General features: G+C 34.6%; 1 protein-coding gene across 6 annotated transcripts in view; it reads right to left on the bottom strand.

Moving 5' to 3' along the window:
* Nipped-A (Transcription-associated protein Nipped-A) overlaps window positions 1-22,726 on the bottom strand; it is a 494,348-nt gene that overhangs the window by 448,536 nt on the left and 23,086 nt on the right. For all 6 annotated transcript variants that reach the window (XM_069825168.1, XM_069825181.1, XM_069825178.1 and 3 more), the window contains exons 3-7: window positions 17,133-17,243; window positions 13,361-13,549; window positions 11,887-12,081; window positions 8,909-9,075; window positions 6,688-6,923 (exon numbers count right to left, since the gene is read on the bottom strand). In XM_069825168.1, the coding sequence (XP_069681269.1) occupies window positions 6,688-6,923; window positions 8,909-9,075; window positions 11,887-12,081; window positions 13,361-13,549; window positions 17,133-17,243 (898 nt within the window). The remainder of the gene's footprint in view (window positions 1-6,687; window positions 6,924-8,908; window positions 9,076-11,886; window positions 12,082-13,360; window positions 13,550-17,132; window positions 17,244-22,726) is intronic.

Genomic DNA, 22,726 nt, shown 5'->3' with positions numbered 1-22,726 from the left:
TCCTTCACCACTCTGCCCTTTATGTGATCTTCAAGAGGAAATGGATCAAAATCATCTTCAACACTGCCCAGTCACTATCCACTTGGCATCCTTGAGTGAAAAATACTGGAGAGCAAGAGAATTAATGATTTTGTTGTCAGAAATTCAGCATTAGCAAACAACAACAATATTATAATAATTACTTACATAAAATACAGATTATTTATATCGTGAAAGAACAATAACAGAATATAAATAACTTGAATATTATTTATATTGTTAAAGAACGATAACAGAATATAAAAAATGTGAATATTATTCATATTGTTAAAGAATGATAACAAAATACAAATGATGACTTGAATATTATTTATATCTCTAATGAACAGTAACAGAATACAAAAAATTAGAACTTGAATATTATTTATATGGCTAAAAGAATGATAACAAAATATAAATAACTTGCTATCGATAAAGAACGATAACAGAATATAAATGATAATTTGAATATTATTTATATTGCTAAAGAACAATTAAAAAATAAAATGAAAACTTGAAGAAGGCCCGAACCCACAACCTTCGAATCATTAAGCAAGCAATCTACCGCTGGTCTATGAGATGCAGATATGGAATACTTCCATAGTTTCGGAATTGCTTCTACAAGCACATGCATCGTGTAACATTGCCCTGATCTGAAGCGGACTTAGAAAATATTCGCTGTTTACGAGTGCAGCCACTTTTTTTTTGACAACTGTACATGGATATGTTGGTAGGAAACAGGAAATGACGCGTAGTGTTAACAAATGAATAATTTATTTATTAATCATAGTAACTTAGTCCTGACAACACAAGTAACAGTTTTCACAAAATGTTAACGAATAAAGAAAGAATTCTCACTTTGAAGACCGCCTACTAAAGCAGTGTAATACTGTGCTAAGGGAATGGAGAGAACATTTCGAGTCAAATCCACCAACATGCAAAGCTTTTTACAATTTAATTAATAAATTTGAAACTGAAGGTTCCGTTTTGAATGCACCTCACAGTGGGCAACCTAGGACAGCACGAACTAAGGAAAATGAACTCAATATCTGTCTGGCTGTTATGACTAGTCCAAAAAGAAGTCCATAAGACGATTAGCGGTAGTTTTTAAAGAAATGTCACGTCGGTCAATCCCAAGGATCATCTCTACTTCCAGCAGCTTGTAGGATATCTTGATAACGTTTTCAATGGAAGGATGCTTACATGTTGTGCTGTAATTGAATTCCCACCACGATCCTTCAATATTACCCCAATGGATTTCTTCCTTTGGGGTATGGTTAAAGACGAAGTCTATGGAAGGAAACCACAAACTGTTTAAGAGCTGACTGGTTACATTCAAGACCTCTCCCAAAATCTGGACAACAACATTCAGTTGTGTTTGCATGGGTGTCAGAGTGTTCCAGGTAAACTTCAACAGTGTACTGATGAAGAAGGGAGACAGTTGTGTACTGTAATTTGTTGGTAGGGTCTGTTAAAAAAAAAAAAAAAAAAAAAAAAAAAAAAAAAAAATTCCAATTTCTAAATCAATACAAACTACAAAGAAGCAGATGTACTGTGCCTCATAGAATGAATTATGTAGTGTCCTCATCAACGCCTAGCATTTTCATATGATCACGACACATTCATAATTATCCTTAGCAATACAGCAGAAGCTATGATTATTCTAACGACTGCCATCGTATTCCAGCCGATGAAGACAAACAGATAACTAACACTGCAGACAGCTCCTAACTGTGTCCTGGCAATGACATTGCCTTCTGAACCAATAGGCACTTCCAAAATTTAAATCCATAACATAATATCATTTTTTCAACAGTTTAAATAAACACATGTGTACCGTCACCATATGATCATACATGGCGGTAATGGGTTAAACTGAGCTTTATTGTAGCTGTTTTGAAATAGCACCAGTTTTATGTTTTGGCAGATCTACAGCTACAGATCTGTCATTATGATACTGGGAAGCAAGAAGGCAAATTGGAAAAACTACAATATGATGATCATTAGCAATCAACCAACCAGAATGACGAACCTCGCCTGTGGCCAAGTGGTTAGTCTCTCTGCCTTTCACTGACGTGACCAGGGGTTCGGTCCCCATCTGATCATGAAGGAATTTGTGGTGGACAAAGCAGGCATGAGGAGTTTTTCTCGGTGCTATCCTGTTTCCCCCCTATTTGTTAAAAGTGTGGCTTTGGACTATTTCATTTTCACCCCTTCAGTTGATTTTAACTATTTTATCTACGTGTTTGCAATAGTGTTCAATTTAATGTGCATTCAATTTTATTCATGTTATGGTTGAATGAAAATGCACTGTTGCAGTTATTAACTAATTAGGTATATTAATGCTAATTATTAAATGCATCTGTTAAATAACGAATTGCAGTATCTTTTGCAAAATCTTGAATGTTTAAGTTGTCAATAATATTTATGTACTATATATTGTAAGGCGTTCAAAAAATACGAGACATTTCGGTTATATAGTGGAACCGACACGCTACTGTACTCATATGAGCTACCAAGACAAGATAGTGACATTAGCAGAGGTCCAGAATTTACATCTCACAGCAGGCATTTGCCATTCGGTACAGAGAAGCAATGATATTTTGTGACCCCAGCTGTGGTTTTGGTCCTTATCGTGGTTCTTTCGTATTCCTAGTCATGAACCATATTGTAGTCGTTATTGTAATCCTTGTCATTGTGCTTTCCGTTGTCCATGTCGTCATCATTATCGTAGTCTTTGTCGTTTTTCTCATGATTCTTATCTCATCTTGTTGCCTTTGTTGTAGTCCTAATCATGGTCCTTGTTGTCTTTGTCATGGTTCTAATCGTGGCCTTGGTGCTTGTTGTAATGCTTGTCATGGTCCTTGTTGTGTCCATTTCGTAATTCTGATTGTTATCCATATCGCGATACTTGTCCTGATCCTTACTGCGGTCGTTGTTATTCTTGTCTTTGTGTTCGTCCATTTCGTCGTCCTATAATGGTTGTTCTTTGTTTGTCGTAATACTTGTCGTGGTCATTATTGTTGTCCAAGCCATGGTGCCTTATTGCGATCATTGTCGTAGTGCATGTCATGGTCCATGTCATGATACTTATCGTGGTCCTTGTCCTTATCGAGGTCCTTATAGTGGTCCTTGATGTCTTTGCCATGGTCTTTATTGTGGTCATTGTTGTCTCTGTTGTGGTTATTCTCTGCTTTATTGGGGGCCTTATCACAGTGCTTGTTTCCATTGTAATGACCTTTTTCGATCTTGTTTTTGTCATGGTCCGTATCATGGCCTTGGTCTTTATCGTGGCTCATGTCGTGATTCTTATAGTGGTTCTGTCTTTGTCCATTTCGCGTCCTTGTATTGGGCCTAGTTGTCTCTAGCATGGTTGTTGCCTTTGTCATATTTTTTTTGTCGTGAACATTGTTGTCTTTGTCGTGGTCCTTGTCATTGTAATGGTCCTTATTGTTCTTTCTGTTTTTGTCATGGTTCTTATCGTGGTCCATGTCGCAATTATTATCGTGGTTCTTGTCTTCATCCATGTGATGCTTCTTACATTGGTCCTTGCTGTCTTTGGCATAGTCCTTATCATGATCCTCATTCTTTTGGTCATGTTTTTTATCGTGATAATTGTTGCCTTTATCGTGATCATTGTTTTCATTGTAACAGTCCTTATCTTAAGCCTTGTCTTTGTCATGGTCTTGATCCCTATCATAGTCCTTGTCGTGGTTCTTAAAGTCATTCACGTTATGGTTCTTATCATCCTGAACCTTGTGGTGGGTGTCGTGGACCATGTCGTGATCCTTATAGTAGTCCTCGTCCTTATCCTTATCGTGACTCTTATAGTGGTCTGTATTCTCCTTCACATAGTGCTTATCGCTGTCTTGGTCTTTATGAAGCTTATCGTAGTGTTTGTCATGGTCTTTATCGTGATACTTACAGTGTTTGTCGTAATTCTTATCGTGGTCCTTGTCTTTGTTTTGTTCTTGTCATGGGTCTCAACATCATCCTTGTCTTTGACGAAGTCCTTATGGTGATTATTCCGTGGTCCATGTCATGGTCCTTGTCGTGATCGTTGACATAAATCTTGTAATGATCCTTGTTGTCTTTGCCATGGTCCTTATCATGGTCAATGTTGTCTTTGTCACGTTTCTTATTGTAATTCTTGTCTTTTTTGTGGTCCTTATCATGGTATTTGTTGTCTTTGTTATGATCCTGTCTTGGTCCTTATCATGGTTCATGTTGTCACTCCTATCATGAACCTTGTCCTGATTGTGGTCTAATTCGTAATTATTATAGTGGCCCTTGTCTTTATCCATATAGCGTATCTTATATTGGTTCTCGTTTTCCTTGTCATGGTCCTTATTGTAATCATTATTTTGTCGTGGTCCTTGTTGTCTTTGACATGTCCCTTATCGTGATCTATGATGTCTTTATTGTGGTCAATGTTGGCATTGTAATAGTCCTTATCGTCTTCCCTGCTGCTTTTGTCATGGTCCTTAATAAGTATTTGTTGTCTTTGTCACAGTCCTTATCTTGGTAAATTTCGAAGTCCTTATCGTGGTCCATGTCATGGTATTTATTGCAAACCTTGTCGTGGTGTTTGTCGTGTTTCTTGTCGTAATATATTATCATGGTCCTGATTTTGGTCCTTATCACGGTCCTTGTTGTCTTTCTAATAGTCCTTTTCGTGGTCCTGGTCCTTTTAATCCTTATGGTGGTCTATGTCATGGCATAATCCTTGTCGTGGTGTTTGTCGCGTTTCTTGTATGTAACTATGGTCCTGATCTTTGTCCTTGTTGTGGTACTTGTTGTCTTTGTCGTGTCCTTACAATATTCCTTGTATTGTATCCCAATGGATACCATCCCATTGTGGAATCCTGGGAAATGAGAATGCGGATGCTTTAGCAAAGAAGGGCAGCACTGCTACTTACAGACCTGTTACTAAATCTACGTATTACTCTGTGAAAAGATTTATTAAATCTACATACTTAGACTTCAACAAACAAAATTTAATAACACAATCCCAAGGGAAAAAATGGAACTCTCTGCATCAAAATCCACAGGTAATTCCCGATTTACCACGAAAATCGTCTGTAGCTGCATTTAGATTGGCAACAGGCCATGATTGTTTGGCCAAACACCTGCATAGAATTGGAATATATCAGTCCCCTAACTGTCCATTGTGCAACTCAAACCAAGAAATGGATTCGGAACATCTCAAAATCTGTGCTTCAGTGGCTGGTCATGATAATATCTTTGAAAAATATTGGAGTGCAAGAGGTCAAATGACTTCATTGTCAAATGCCTGGCATTAGAAAACAACAACAATAATATTCCTTGCTAACTTTGCCATATGTCTACATTTGTCATTTCAAAATTATATTGTTTTTGCACTTTGGCGAATGACTTTCGTGTTACACAGTATATTTCAATCTTTCATGAGAGGTAAATGATCAAGGACGTAAAAAGAGACCTACACCAGAAATACACAGACAACTGATTAACATTTTGCACTGGTGTGCACTTTGGAGTAGGATGAAAATAGGCCTACGTATGCACGATCAGATATCATCTTGGCTACGTCGATATCGAGTGAACCGCACTGTAGAACTTTAACTTCCGACGACCAAGAGTCGTCTCATTCTTTTTAAGGGTAACTGTATATTTTCCAGGTCATTTGATTTCTTTTGTACAGACTGTAAAATTTTTCCTTTGTCAGAAGAGAACTAATTGTTGTTGTTGCGTTGTTGTTTCAATGCATTGCATCTAGCAATGAAGCCATTAGCATTCGTGCTCTCCAATACTTCTGGGCTACAGTGTCTTATGCAGATAGTGCATTGCAGGTCTTCAAGTGGCTCTCGTTCATCTCCTCTTGACTGTTGCACAGGGGACACAATGGTGAATTTAGAATTTGTAGTTTATGTAAGTGGCTTGTCAAGCAATTGTGTCCTGTAGGCAGCCTGAAGGCTGCTTGTGGGATTACTTCTGGGTTCAAGATTAGGGTGTTCCACTTTTTGTTTTCGGCATGTTTTTCCCCCCCCCCCCCCTCAATATGAAGGTGTGAGAATTTAGAATTTATTAGGCAGAGAACCAATTGTTGATTCATAGGTTTATAAAATGAGACTTTACTGAAGCAAAGGCACTGGATAGAGATATAACTTGAAGAGGTCTTGGTTACAAATATGTTGCCTGTTTTGCAATGTTACCAACTTTCTCGTTTCCAGGTATACCACAATGACTAGGTATCTATTGAAATGTTATTTCCTTTGAAGTTTTTTGTCATACAATTGTACCTACACCGATTTCACCTTTCTGATACTTCTACTTGTCTGTGGTGTAATAATCATGATGAAGATCTGGAACACATTCTTCTATACTGTCCATCCATAAACCACAAAAGAAGTAAATTCAAATCATCAGTATCAGTTGCAGAAGACACAGCCCTGCAGTATATACTGACTACACCCCAACTCTGGCTACTAGCAACAGGCACCTATAATGAACACTGATCAAAATACCCCTCATTTCTCATGAAAAACAAAAACTATAGACTACAATGGACTATAGTGGACTTTATGTTGTCAGCAAACAGCTGGATACATTAAGAAGATTGATTAAGATAGTACTGCTTTGCATTCCTGAGTCTATATCATTGCACTATTAGTTACGTTAAGTACTTACTGATGCGTAGGTCAGTTGCAAGAATGTGCCTGGCAGCAATGAGAAGCTCCTTGCGCAGATGAGCTACTTCCATGGGACAAAGTGTGAGCAGTCCCAGCATTCCTTTTACCATGAGATTCGAATGTTGAGCTACCACCTCCTGGTAGATACGAATGATGTATGCAAGAAATGATAATGTCTTGATCTGTGCTCCCATGAAGTCCACAAACACCTCCTTGTTGAAGGCTGGATTTGCCCTTAAAATATCAACATATATTCTACTCTCGGAGTGCTCTAATGCTTACAAATACTAAGACGCTTATCCATTAGACAGAAATAGATATACAGTTGGTTTCTTTCCCCCACCAGATCAATTAGTAATTTATATAAAGAAGTTTAGAAATGAATAGTTACAGTATTGAATGACTTATCATTACCCAATCTCCTTGTTGAGAGTTAGTTCTTACAGCTACGAGATTACAACTTTATAGACTAGTTTTATCAATGTCTGTAAAGCTTAAAGATCTATTAAAGCCATTTTAACAGATCATTTAATGAAAAGAGAGTTTCATAAACTTCTGTCAAAATTAACAACTGTTAAATCTTCTGTTAACATGGACATTATGACGAAGTGAGGAGACTAGAACTGACTAGAAGCATTTGAAATGTGGATATGAAGAAGAATGAGATAAAGTACGTCAGTTTCTAACTTTTTCTTTATTAGAGGCCTGTAAGTGGTTTTTAATAAAGTCCTGAAATATTGCTTTCCATTTCCACATTGGGCAAATTCCACAATATGATATGATATGATATATATTTCTTCACAGCACTTCTTTACATGTAATGGTGTACCTCACATTTCTGTATCCGGTGCCACCATTAACATATTATTACAATAACACACACGTTTACACAAATACTCCCAATTACACTATGTACCTTTTTTGTTCCTTGGTCAATAAATTCCACAATATACAAAATAAATTACACTATAATGCCTATTTCATCCAATGGGATCAGAGAATTTCTTTGCATTGCACAACTTTCTGCCTTATTCAAATTCTGATATGAACAAGTTTTACCGTATTATGTTAGTTTATGCAAAAACAAATACATTGAGTGTTCCAAGCTCTCAAGAACTGTAGCAGGGAGGGTGCTAGAAGAAATCAAAATACAGTTAGAATATTCCACAAAGACAAACTTACCATTATATCACAGATTTTTAGGATATAAAATATTCATATAATTCTATTTAAAAATATGTTTTAGGATTTTATTCGTTTGATTTTTAAAAATGTAATTATTAATTTTTTTCTATTATTATTATTATTGCTTATTACTAAATATCAAAATGAAATGTAGCCCTATTTTACAAAAGTCTGCAAGGGCTGTAGTTACAAAGAACAAAAGATAAAAGGAACTACAAAACTGGCAATAAAATTTAAAACTAACAATCAAATCTACATTCTAAACGGTACTTATTCTAGAGTGTCTTGCTTACAAATTTATTTTATATTTATGACTATTTCAAGATATGCTATTTTTACCATTATTTCGCATGTGAAAACAAGGAACTCCCTTTAAGTCAGATTTAAAGAAAAACTTTGTAGGGGACATATGTGTAACTTGGACCATCAATGTATTCATTACCTCCAGGATAGTCTACAAAGAACTCCATACAATGTTTTGACCCTGTACATAGTAGAATACTGACCATGATAATGTAGGGCTGGTGTGAAGTGGTCATAAAGATGTTAAATGCTCTTTTCCCAAATTCTGTAAAGTTTTCACTTCAGTTTGATAGAGTGTTGTGCAAACACATTTAGAAATTAAACAGTGCTCTATACAAATAAAGAAATACAACTGTTCAAGGTAAGTTGAGTGAAATTTGTATTTATGTTTTCATCATAGTTTTTACATAATTAATTTATAACAATATCTTATACACTTTACTGCAAAGCATGTAACATGGTCAAACGCTAGAAGGTACTACTGTCAACGAAATTTCTGGATGTATTACCGGGAGATTAATTCTAGCACAATATCAATGTACAGTACTCTGCTCGGGGTTGTTAAACTTGTGATAATAACTTAATCTACAATCATACACTACTAGTGATGCATCACTTAACTGCATCTAATAGGTTGAAATCTGAATTAAAAAATATATATATATATATATATATATATATATATATATATATAGGTAATACATTCCTATGAAATTACCAAAAATTTGTACCTATGCTGCGGTGATGGCTGCAGTGTGATTGTAGTCATGATGAGTGGAATATAGTCAGCCACATCCTGGTGCACATTTTGCTTGTACAATTGGTACATGAGCACAACAATTATGGGCAACTCTTGAAGTACTTTCAGAGATAGCACAGCCTTTGGGATCAAGTTGTACTGAAAAAAAGTCCACTTGAGACATTCCTTAACCACTTTTCTTTCGCTATGGTAACACACACTCATACAAATTTAATGACCTGCAGTTTTCAACAATTATCATAGTAATGCATTACGTTAGTCTGATTTATCATTTTATTTGGTATTAAGACACCAATACCCAATAAATGAAATTAAAAAATGGGAAATATTTAGAAATATAAAATTTCAATTATTTAGAAAGTGAAGTGAATAAAGACGGGGGACTGGAACATGAAAACAGTAGGATATATATTACTGATTTAAATGTTATTATCTACAAAAGGTTTGTTATAGAATAAAGATATACCTGTAAACTGCAAGAAAATTATGTGTAAGTCATATTTTAAACCAGTTTTGACATGCACTTGGAAAACATGGACAATGACAAAGTACTTCGTGTATCCGTCTGAGTGTTAATGTAAACTCATTACATCACCAAAAGATATCAAGCAAACATCATTATTAACCCAGCTGAGGTCGCTATAAACAATATCGTTTGGATGGTCACAGTGCAGCATTGGTTTTTTCCTGTTATAACTTTTGAAAGGTATGAAATATCGAGCTGAAGTGAGAACACATGCTATCTTAAGATTTGGAATGTATAACAATATATAGTTTCTTTGAAAAGAATGTTCATACCTGTTTAACACTTCCAGGTCCTATTTCTTTAAACTGATTTTTATATTACAAAATACATGCTTTTATTTTATTTTAGAAAGGGATGTTTCCTTATGAAATCCCTGCATTCAAAGGCAGATTTAAGAACTTAAAAAAAGGAAATAATAAACCTCAATAGGATAAGAAATCCATTGACTTTACAAAGGCAAGACAGTAAAAATTATTCCATTATAAGTGAGTTACCAGTCTGACAAATATTTGGTTTACAGAGTGCCACATGTAGTTCGAAGAAAATTCTTCCAGCAGGTAATAGTCAACAATTATAAGGTCAGTAAAAGAGAGAAGACTTCCAAACCATTCTTTGATGTGATTGTCATTTGAATTTGACATTTACACAAAATACTCATATAGTGACCAATGCCGGGTTAAAGGCACTCCTTTGACCAAAAATCACATGTTGGGATTATCATATCAGATTACAGTTTTCTGTTTGCTATGAACAATGAGTTTTTCATGTTCAATTTTGTCTGAAATGTATGTCTGTAGTAGTATGGCATGTCTGCAGTCTGATGTGATTTAAATTAGGAAGACATTTTGTGATGGAAATACAATGCGCGGCATGTACAACTTGCTGACATTATCATTGGTTGTAACACACACGTTTAGTGGGAGATCCAACTGCTCTCACACACACAAGGAAAATAAATTGATGTTGATTTAGGCCTGTAGTCCCATACAAATAATGCTCTAGTAAGAGGTAATAAGAAAACGTTATGTTGATCTTACTTTTTATCAAAACATATGTTTAAAATGATGTCTACCTTTCTGGATGCAAGAATGACATTGGAAAAACTTGCAAATATTTAGGCAAGAATACAGCTACGTCCTAGGAAATCTTCATGTCGATCAGCACAAAAATCCGACACGTTACAAAGATCAGCAATAGGAGGGCTGAAAATGCTGCACTTCCTGTCTTATAGAGTGACAGTGGTTCAATTACAGCAGAGGGGATCCAGCCACTCACGTAAATTTTTGTCAGTGGACGTTGCAATCTGTTCATGATGGTACTGTTGATTCATCTCAATTAATAATGACTGACGAAGCTTGGTTCCATTTAAGTGGTTATGTCCACTCTCAGAATACTGGAACTGAAAATCCTCATTTAGCACATCAAGTTCCTCTTCACGATCAGGAAGTGGGTGTGTGGTGTGGCATTACTGCATGCAGGGTAATTGCCCCATTTTCTTTTCAATACAGTCAACTAACAAAGTTACGTGTAAGACATACTGCGTTTTTTTTTCTTTTTTTTTTTTTGCAATAATGGCTGAAGATGAAAAACAGTATGCTTATTTTCAGCAGGGTAAGTCCACTACACAAACAGCTGCCATGTTGTTAGAAGCATCAGATGTTCACTAGCTTGTTCCCCAGATTTAAATGTTTATGATTTTTGTCTGTGTGGGAATTTGAAACAGAAAGTGTATGTGAACAATCCACACTCTCTTCAAGAGCTGGAGAATGAAATCTGGTGAGCACTGTGTGTAACTACAAATAGAGAGTTATAGAAGGTGTTTCAGAATTTTCTACACTGATGTGATTCTTGCATCCAGAAAGATGGACAATATTTTCAACATATGCTTCGATAAAAAGTAAGATCAACATAACATTTTCTTATTACTGCTTACTGACGCATTAATTATTTGTATGGATCTCTAACACCGCCATTCACCACTGATTCAGTTTCTTCCCATGTGAGAAAATGGTCATATCTCCTCACTAAACACATATGTAACAACCGATTATAATACCTGCAAGTTGTATATGTTACACACTGTGTATTCGCAATATGAATGTGTATGTACTTGTTATTTGTTTCCTGCTGTGATGATTTATATTATTTTTCAGGTTATATGATGTTCACTGCAGGTGTCTCCTTCAAATAATTCTTTCATTATATATTTTAAGTAATTTTTTGTGTTCACTAGTTGATCTCGTGTACTATCATGAAGTCTTCTGTTTCTCCAGGAAGTTTTCAATGCTCTGCCACTACTACTATTAACATTATATATGCTATGAACTATCTTTGTTGTATCATACATAAGACAAGACTTATGAACACTCTTTGTAATGATCCTCCTGGTATATCCGATAGTTGGTTCACCCATGAAAACTTACAGAAACCATTGTCCCATCAGCAGTTTTCTTCTCACTCTGAATGGCAGTAATTGTGAATGTCTCTGTTAATAAGGCATCAATATTTATCTCAGACAGATCTTTCACTCTCAGTGATGGTCGTGGTTCAAATATTTTTGTTAAGTGATTTGGCAGCTCACGGTAGATTGTCTTTACAAACTGCAAGAAGTGTTGTATCTGAAAGAAAAGAAAAAAAGAACACAATAACAATTCTGAAAGAACTAGTAGAGTGAGACAATATACAAAACAAGTAATAACCTAATTCCCATTAAGTTGTTGAGAAAAATGTTTCTAACACTTCACAATGTAATGAAGAAGGCAGTAAGGAATTATGAGATCGTAAATATGTATGTCTCTAGACATGGTAATATAAAAGTTAAAGGATTCCACCACATCAATGCCAATGTGATAAGTCAAACCTTGCCTATGCTTAATAATATTTACGCAAATGGTTTATTATTTTATCTAAATTCTAAAAACGCCATTAATGAAGAAACAATGAAACTCATAACTAATTAATACATTTTTTCACAGCTACAATGACATTTTCAATCCAGACAATACTCAACACCAATTACCAAACAGTAAATAATTGCAATTTACTATTTTATAATCCAGCATACTTCAATGGAAAGTCAAATCGTTTCTGAAAATCCTAACCATACTAATTCAATATATTTGAAGTTAAACTTCAAGTTTTCTCACATATTGCTTTGAGCTAAATGGAACCAAACTTGCATAACTGAAATCTTTTGAGAAAGACATAAGAATATGAATAAAACAGATTTATACATAAAGAGAAAAAGTTTATACTATATCTACAAAAAATTATCTGTATGTCGCATTATGAAAAGTAACAAATTCTAACATAAGGAATGAACTTTATATCAGATGAATACAGTATGAATAAGATTAAAAAAATTATTTTCGTCACTCACTACATAAAAAGCTTTTCCCCACTCCAGTATTGGCAACTAGTTTCATTTACTGGTACACATTCTAATATAATAAAAGCTGAAAAATACTTTCTCTATATTATAATGAATTTAAATTTACTTTCTACATAAAGAATCCACTGTCAAACCAATTATAAACTGCTCAGTGGATTCTAGCCTAAACAAAGTCTATCCATTTCATAGCTTTTAAAGTCTCAGTAATGTGACCCATTTATTTATTTTCATTTGCCTTATCAAGAAATTTCCCCACTGTCAGTATTTCTTCGCATCAAATTTTACTGTTCATTCTGATCAATGAACTCAACTAGCATTAAGTCATGTAACTATTGTGTCCATTATCGAAAAGTGCCTCTCTCTCATAAGACCATGACGTGGTTGTTGGTCAGTTCGTGTAATACAGATTACATTAAAAAAAGCTCATGTTTATTAATATGCAAGTCATTTAGCTGAAAAAATTTTAAGAGAGATTTTGTGAACATAAATATTTCACATGAATGTACCTCTGGATTGTACTGTGGTCGGTATTGCTTGTGAAGCTCAATGATTATTCTCAGACACACTAACACGTTTTCCTCGTTTTCTGTTTCCAGAAGCTTCAGCATCAATGACAGAATCTGCTTTACATAAGGGCGCAACAAGTCATTTGTTGGAAGTCTGTGAATCATCTCCAGAATCAGCTTGCGTACTTGCTGTAACAGCCATAAATTGTCAGACAGACAGGATTAATGTACAGATAACACAGTTCCTACATTTAACTAAAACTGAATTCGAAAGTCTCATATAACACTTATTTAAACTGTGCTCTCATTTCCTAAATTTGGACAAGCATGGCAGAACCTAATATTAAATGGGAGGAGTAAGAGCTTGACAGCTTTAAACTGGGATACTGGAAGACAACTTGCCTTCTGTCATCGCAAACAGACAGCAAACACGTAATATAATTACTGTAGGCCTACTCATTTCTTAACATTTAAAGGTTCATTAGAATCATAACGAAATTCACGAAAGAATACACTATTTCATTTTCACTGTAAAAATAAAGTTATTTAAAAGCCTTTACACATCACTGCATATCATATTCTTCTTTGTTTTTCCTCAGCCCTTTCTCATTCAAGTGTCACTAGATCATCATATGTCACATGATTCCTCTTAGGGACATGGTTAGAAGCACTTAAAATCATTTTACCCTAATAGTCACGGAATGTCAGATGTGTTCATAACAAAGAAGTTCCTTATCTACTAATTATGAGGTACACAATGAATAGAAATAAACATAATAATAATAATAATAATAATAATAATAATAATAATAATAATAATAATAATAATAACAATGATAATTTATTTAAGTGGTTGACCAATAATAGTTCAGCACAGTGATACAATAAAAAACAGCATAAATTGAAAAACAGTGAATACAGCGACAGTAACATAATAAAAATGAATATTCAATACTAATTAATGGTATGAATATAAAAATTAACTATGAATAATTAAAGACTGGTTTACAATATATTGTTGTTGTTTTCTAATGCCAGGCATTTGACAATAAAGTTATTTGACCTCTTGTACTCCAATATTTTTCAAAGATATTATCATGGTCAGCCAATGAAGCACAGATTTAAATGACAAGTTGTAGCCGACTTAAGTGAACACCATTTTTTAACGTTTTGGTGGCTACTTCATTCACACACAACCCCCAGAGTGTCTGGAGGACCACACCTGCTGTTGGTCGACGGATCCATTGGAACTAGCTGGGAGATCTTATCACCAGCTTTCCCTCATTAAGCCACTGGAGGACGATTTTAGTGCCATAGCAGGTCAGCACTAGGAACAGAAAAGTAGAAAGAGGAGGAAGGAAAGTGAAATAAACCCCTAGGCCTTGAATGCTCTAATGTTGTCGGGGTCGAAGAAAGTAAGAGTTCAGTCAGAGGACTGGATAGGAAAGGGTAAAGAGGGAATTAGGTATTGAATATAGAAAAATTATACTAAATTAAGTCATTAACTCATCAAGCTGACCAGTGCTAATTGATGAGTAGCCCCTCCCTTTAGTTCAGCTCGTAAAATTATGCTTACTAACAGCTGCACCACAGGAAGGTAGGGATGGGACAATGGGTATTTGTCCAGGTTGGTTCCTTAAAGCCTTCAATGGAAAGGATTAATGGCTGTCCCCCCCTGCATCCGACAGATACCCTTTTGCAGCCAATAAATTAAATATAAATTAAGGATTATGACTTCACTATGGACATGTAAGTCTCTATATTGAATGGATCGAAATCACACTATGCATGTTAGCATTTCTAATGCATCTTGAGACAGAAAGAGATTTTGAATTTTTAATATTGTGACCTCTTATATCTTTAATCGGAATGCAAAAGCTGAGATTACTCAAGGAAGAGTAACGGGTAATATCCCCTTTGATCACCTTACGTAACAATAAATAATTCAGTTCATCACGTCTAGTCTATAACCTTCGACAATTAAAATAATCACATTTTATCTCGTAGCTAAACCCATAGTTATTGGGCAGAAATATAATGTAACTTTTATTCAACAATAATGTGACTTTTAGTTCAAACTTTAATAACACATCCTTCAATAATGGGTATTCCACTCAACACAGCAACACAGTAGTCGTTATTGCACTCCACCGAACAATGACAATGACAATTCACGTGTATTATTGAGAACAACAACAATGTACTCCTAATTTCAACCAATTTTCACAAAGCACTATGTACAAAACAAAACTGTCAGTTCTCAGTTCACAGTTCGTTCGCCTTGGCTAGTTCTTCTAGCTCACTTACTCAAGTTCACAGTATGTCGAACCCCAAGCCTTCCAGATACAGTTCACTGCATTTCGAACCCAAGACTTCAAGATACTGTTCACTGCACTTCGAGCCCAAGACTTCCAGATACAGTTCACTGCACTTCGAACCCAAGCCTTCCAGACGTGGTTCCCTGCATGTCGAACCCCGCTCTGCAGATGAGGTTCCTTGCACGTCGAACCCTCCAGGTACGTTGCACTCGCCTGGATACTACCACAGTTACAGACTCACTCAAGTTCACTGCACGTCGAACTCAGGTTCACCTTGCTCCAAGACCTGAAGACTAGCTAGTTCTCTAGCAGCTGACTAACTAACTGACTTGACTGAAGGCTGCTCGCGCTTTTATTTATTTACCACCATTGTCTAGATTGTTTTGTGTTGCAAAATTTCTGGGCCTCCATAACAATCTGTTTCCAGAAGTTTCCCCCGCTCTCTCCGCTCAGTGCTGTAGTCTTTTTTTTCTCGCTCCACACCATGCCAAGCATCCACCGAAGCTCGAGCTCCGCATCCCCGTGCCTCCCTCTCGCCCCATATCATGCTGGATGCGCGCGCAGCGCGCGCGCACTCTCCCGAGGCCATCAGGATTTTCTAGAACGCTCCAGACACGTGCCACAACAATAATAATAATACTGTATTTCATCAAAAATTCTTTTCTTCTGTCTATAAAAGTTTTAGAATATACAGGGCGTTAAAAAAAGGTATCCAATATTTAAGAAAATAATGTCTAGCACACATGGGTCCTACAACACATACTTTGTGAGATCTGAACACTTATTCATAAGAGGTGCTCAATGTGACGTCCATTCATGTCAATGCATTTCCCTGCACTACAATATAGCAGACTACCAGATAATCATACCGTAGTTGACACTCCTAGCATGGAATACTGATATGTCGCAAGAAATACTGAAAATAAAAGTCTGGTTGTGGATATGAGTGGGGTTCAGCAGAGATGGTGTTGTGAATATAATCAGCATGTTCAGGCTGATGAAAATCCCCATGCAGTTGACAAAACAAGGCATCAGCACCGATTCTCAATCAACTTATGGGCAGACATTCTTGGTGATAGTTATCAGGACTTTCTTATTAACGTATTAAAACAAATTTCAAAGAGTGCGTGAGTCCTTATGCTGAAGGGCAGAGGAATGCATTGCTATGAATGAATGTCTCATTGAGCATTTCCTGTGAACAAATGTTCAGCTCTCAGAAAGTATGTGTTGTAGACTCATGTTTATTAGACATTATTTTCTTGTTTTGATGCATACTAGCACCTCCTCAAATATTGGATACTTTTTTTAACACCCTATATTTGTAAAAAAAGAGAGGGGGGAGGGGGAGAGGATGGAGGGAGGGGGAAAGGGAGAGACAGACACAAACACACACACATACGATGATAACAAAATGAGTGGTTTACTTCATATACAAGTTTGTAAAGATATCTCACCTGTATGTTGTACTCTGCTATAAACTGGGCTTCACCTTCCTGCAGAATTTTAAGAAAAATTTTCATAGAATGGTCCAAAAATGTTGGATACTGCACAGATGTTATAATTACCTGCAAATAAAGAAGAAATAGATGACCAGTATACAATGATGTTATAACAATGGCTGTTAAAACACCAGGAATAATACGAACAATACAAAACTACTCATGTAAAAACTATGTCTCTTGTTACCAAAATCTTTCAGTGGACTAACAAGACTTCTTTAAGTAGCCTCCTCATCCACATGATTTCTTCCCTCTCAATCTGTTTAGTCCTACAGCTAAAGTAATTCTTGAACATATGGAGGACAACTACATTTCAGGGAGATAGATAGATAGATTTATTTGTTCCATAATATTCTTACATTTGCTTTACAGCATAGAATAAAGAACATGTCCAATTCTTACGTTTAACAATAAAATGCAATACATATAAAATGCAAATATGAAATATGTACAGAATTAATACCTTAATAACAATAATATTTTATACAATGTAATATGTTTACCATTTAATATTATTATAATATTTACACAGTACTGTGAAATGTCAAGAATTCATCTACAGAATAGAAAGTGTGAGATATTAAGTAATTTTTTAGTTTTGTCTTAAATAATGCAGGGTTTTGGCTATGATTCTTAATGTCTTCAGGAAGACTATTGAACAATTTTATCGCCATGTAACGTACTCCCCTTTGAAAGCACGATAAATTTGATGATGGCGTATGAAAATCATTCCTTCTGCGGGTATTTATACTATGTATGGCTGAGTTAGTTGGAAAATTTTCTTTATTACATAAGAGGAAATTTATTGTAGAGTATATGTATTGATTTGTTAAGGTTAGAATCTCTAAATTTTTAAAAATAATCTACATGATTCTCTAGCCTTTGCTCCAACTATTATTCTAATGGCTCTTTTTTGTAATAAGAATATATTTTTACTATCTACAGAATTTCCCCAAAATATTATTCCGTAGGACATAATGGACTGAAAATTGGCAAAATATATTGTCTTTAAGATACTGCTGTTTTGAAATTGTTGTAACGACCTAATTGCGAAGCATGCTGAGCTAAGTTTGGGGGTTATTTCTTTGATATGATTTTTCCAATTTATTGTATTATTAATATGCAAACCAAGAAATTTGGTTGTTAATGTTTCTAGTAGAGGTATATTGTTGATAGTTGTGTCCAATGTTTCAGATATTAAATTTGAAGTGGCTTTAAATTGAATTATGTTAGTTTTATTAATGTTTAATGCTAGTTTATTGGTTGTAAACCAGTCATAAATTTTAAGGAGAATTGTTTCTGTTTTATATTTGAATGTGACAAAGTTATTGTCTGTAATTATGATACTTGTGTCATCTGCAAATAGTATAGGATAACCTATTCCTTTTATTATGGGGCCAAGGTCATTTATAAAAATTAAAAAAAGAAGAGGCCCTAATATAGATCCCTGTGGGACCCCTGTATGAACATTTCCCCATGTTGAAGTAGATTTAAAGGAGTTATTAAATGCGTTGATTTCTACTTTTTGTTTTCTGTTCAGGAGATATGACTCAAACCACTGATATGCTATGCCTTTAATACCATAGTATTCTAATTTTTGTAGTAGAATTTTATGGTTAATACAATCAAAAGCTTTGGAGAGATCACAGAATATCCCTCCTACTTGTAATTTTTTATTAATAGCTTCCAGAATTTTATCAGTTAAATTAAACGTCGCTTGCTCAGTTGATTTATTCTTTCTGAATCCAAATTGTTCCGGAATGAGAATGTTGTATCTATCGAGATGATGATATACTCTTTTATATATAACTTTTTCGAAGACCTTTGAGAAGACTGGTAGAAGGGATATGGGCCTGTAGTTTTCGGGCGAGGTTCTGTCCCCTTTCTTGAATAAAGAAATAACAACTGAATATTTCAGTCGCTCTGGAAATACACCATTAAACATTGAAAAGTTACATAAATAACTGGCTTTTAATATTTTACTAGTAATTTCATCATATCCCGAGGAATTTTTAGACTTTAATTGCTTTAGAATTGTAATTATTTCTCGTGAATTTGTTTGAAAAATTTGAATATTTGGGAAAGTTACAGGAATAGATATTTTCAAACAATCGATGGCATTATTATTATTATTATTATTATTATTATTATTATTATTATTCTGTGGGATGTTTAGGTTATCAGTTATTGAGAGAAAATGATTGTTGAATATGTTCGCAACTTCTGTTGCATCTGATGTTTTTCTATTATCTGTTACAAGAGTGTAACCTTGTTCTTTACTTCTACACTTTCCACTTTCTTTTTTTATTATGTTCCAAGTTGTTTTGATTTTATTATTCGAGTTCAGAATAATTCCGTTATAGTAAAGTTCTTTGGCTTTTAAGATTACTTTGTGTAATATTTTAGAGTACTTTTTAAAGTGAGCTATTAATTTGGGGTCATTACTATTTCTACTTTGAATATAGAGAGACCTCTTAGTTTTACAAGAGATTTTTATGCCTTGTGTAATCCAATTGTTTTGAGATGTTTGAGAATTTTTGTACTTTACAGGAAAACTGGATTCAAAGATATTTAAGAATGTATTATGAAACACATTGAATTTACTATTCATATCACCATTTTCATATACTGATTCCCATGTTTCATTTTTTAGTTTAGCTTCGAAGGCCCTTAAAGATTCTTCATTTATGACCCTTAACCTGAATTTATTTGGGTGTTTTGATGCAGGAATGCTATCATTTCTTCTTATTAGTTGAGCATCGTGGTCTGAAAGACCATTTATAATGGGAACTGTGCGGTAACTATCTAATCTATCTCCCCTTATAATTATATTATCAATTGCAGAAATCGATCCTTTTTGTATTCTAGTTGGAAAATTGGCTGTATGTATTAAATTGAAGGTTGCTAATAATGTGTTAAATTCTTCTTTTTTAGTGTTCTCAGTGAGATAGTCAATATTTAAGTCCCCGCAAAATATGTATTCTTGTTTTTTTTCATGTATGTGTTGTAATGTATTTTCTAGTAGATGAAGAAAATGTTTGAAATCTCCAGAGGGTGATGCAGAGATAGAGGCTTCCAGAGGCCATTGTTCTCAGTACCAACTTGGAACTGCTACCAACGAGTTGTTGCAGATCTCCCACGAACAATGAATTCAGTAAAAGGGTGGCATTACAGGCTAAACTTTTTAATAATGAGAAAACCTCATCCTTCACTCAGCAAATTCCTTAAGAAGTTAAAGAATGAGGATGCGGAAATCACAAGGTACAATAGATACAGCATTTGAAGCCCAGGGGTTCACCTAAGAAGAAAAAGAAAAACTACGTGGAAACTGACCGTAAAATTCAGAGGACTGTTTCTTGATATGAGGAATACAAAAACAATGATCAAATCTTAGAAAGCCTAAGTGCATTGGGACATAATGTAGCCAGTAATATTTGGTAAAATTCCTTTTGAAAAGAAATAAAATACTTTGAAAACCTAAATCTTGTTTCATCCTGTAACGAAATGTTGCTTGTGACTAAATTGAACATGTGACCAAAGAGACTTGTGACCTAATTAAGTGTTGTGACCAAAGGCTTTTGTGACGAAAGTTCTGTGATGAAACGTCACATGACAAAATTACTGTGAAAAAAAGTCGTAACTTCATTCCTCATCCTTTACTGCTGTTACTTATCATCACTGGAACTCTCTGCCATCTGAAGTCAAGGACTGCTGAACCTTGAAATCTTTTAAATCCAAGTTAGAAAATTATTTTATGACGAGTTGCCAAACTAACTTACTGTTATGACAAATGTTTTATGTTTCCTTGTATTCTTTACATTTATACATTCTAGTGATATTTACCTTATTTGTTTTGTTCCTGTTTTTTGTCTTTGTCTTTTACATAATTTATCCTTACTTTGCCTATCATGTAAGAACTCATGTAACTAATTATCATAATTTTCCCTTTTGTGTGTGTGTACCTAAAAATAGTGTTTTTATATGCTCTGTATTTCACTATATTATTATTATTATTATTATTATTATTATTATTATTAAGTTATTATTATTATTATTATTATTATTATTATTAACCTAATTTATTTATTTTCCAATGGCGAAAATAAGACGATAAAGTCATTTTCTCTCTAGCTTCACAGTACAATCTAACAAGGTCCTCAGTCTGTTGTGCAGTTGGGTTTAAGGCTGGGCAGAACAGAAGGGTTGCTTGTTCATGATTTGGTCAGGGTTGTTGCACAAAACACATCTGTTGGATTGGTATATGCCTATCCTGTGTAGATGATGAGCCAGGCAGTTGATGTCCTGACATCAACCTAAATTTTACTACAGTTTCCTTGTGGCCTTTATATTCTACTTCCGTTGATAGTTCATCAATTTTTTCCCATGACTTCCCTCTGGTAGCTGTAATATTTTCCTGTGTGTTTTCTATTTGAAATGCTTTCTTGATTTCTTCAATCTTTCTAAAGACGTTTTGATTATTATTATTATTATTATTATTATTATTATTATTATTATTATTATTATTATTCATCTGGCACTACCACCCTGGGTGGGTTTTGGCCACTCATACAACAGTCCTCCATTCTGTCCTATCTTCAGTCTTCTTTCTTCAACCCCTCACTCCCATTAATTCTAGGTCCCTGATGACCCCATCCAGCCATCTCTTCTTAGGTCTTCCTTTCCTTCTTCTGTTGTGTACTTTCCCTTGTAATAATAATAATAATAATAATAATAATAATAATAATAATAATAATAATTATTATTATTATTACCCATACAAATTCTGAATACGATATAAAAACTTAACTATCTAACATTCATCTAGCAACTATTACTCACATATACTATTTGATTCTTTAATATTGTTCACTATTAATATAAAAAAACACATATGAGAAGTTACAAAATCACAAGATATCAGTAGAACAACTAGAAAGTTTTTCTCATTTCACTGTAGGCCTACTGTTTCTTTATAGAGTCCAACTTAAGTATACTAAATGGACCAGTAGGCCGAAGAATATGGGGTCCATAAAACAGGAACTCAGTTTTTACTCAGTCTACATCATCATGGTTCCCTAAGATGGCTCTTAGGAATTTAACTTTCACTTCCTTCTCTTTAACATCAATCACTTTTCTAATATAAAGTATTTCATTAATTATTATATTTCAGAAATGATCGAAATATCCAGAGCTGTATGATAGAAAGCAGCACTTGTGTCTCAAATATATGCACAATCAAAAGTGAGACCATTTTAATTTTGGGACCATTCTCATTTTGCGGGACGTTTGGTCATCCTAATATACAAGCACGCTAACCAGGACGACACTGTGCTGGTGGTCTTGACACTAAGTTTTACAAATTCTAAATTTATAATCAAATAATTATTTCTAAAGTTTCATATATGTCAGCCTCTTGGTGTTCTGCAAGTCTTTAATTCTTTATGTACTTGTATTGTAACCCTAATTCTGTTTCTTGCACAATTTTCAAGATTTATGTCAATCATAAGAGACACAGAAGATCCCTACTCCAGAAGGGACTTCATTAAAAT

Source organism: Periplaneta americana, chromosome 1 (assembly GCF_040183065.1).
Source record: "Periplaneta americana isolate PAMFEO1 chromosome 1, P.americana_PAMFEO1_priV1, whole genome shotgun sequence".
NCBI lineage: Eukaryota > Metazoa > Arthropoda > Insecta > Blattodea > Blattidae > Periplaneta > Periplaneta americana.
This window is presented reverse-complemented; position numbering and strand designations above follow the sequence as displayed.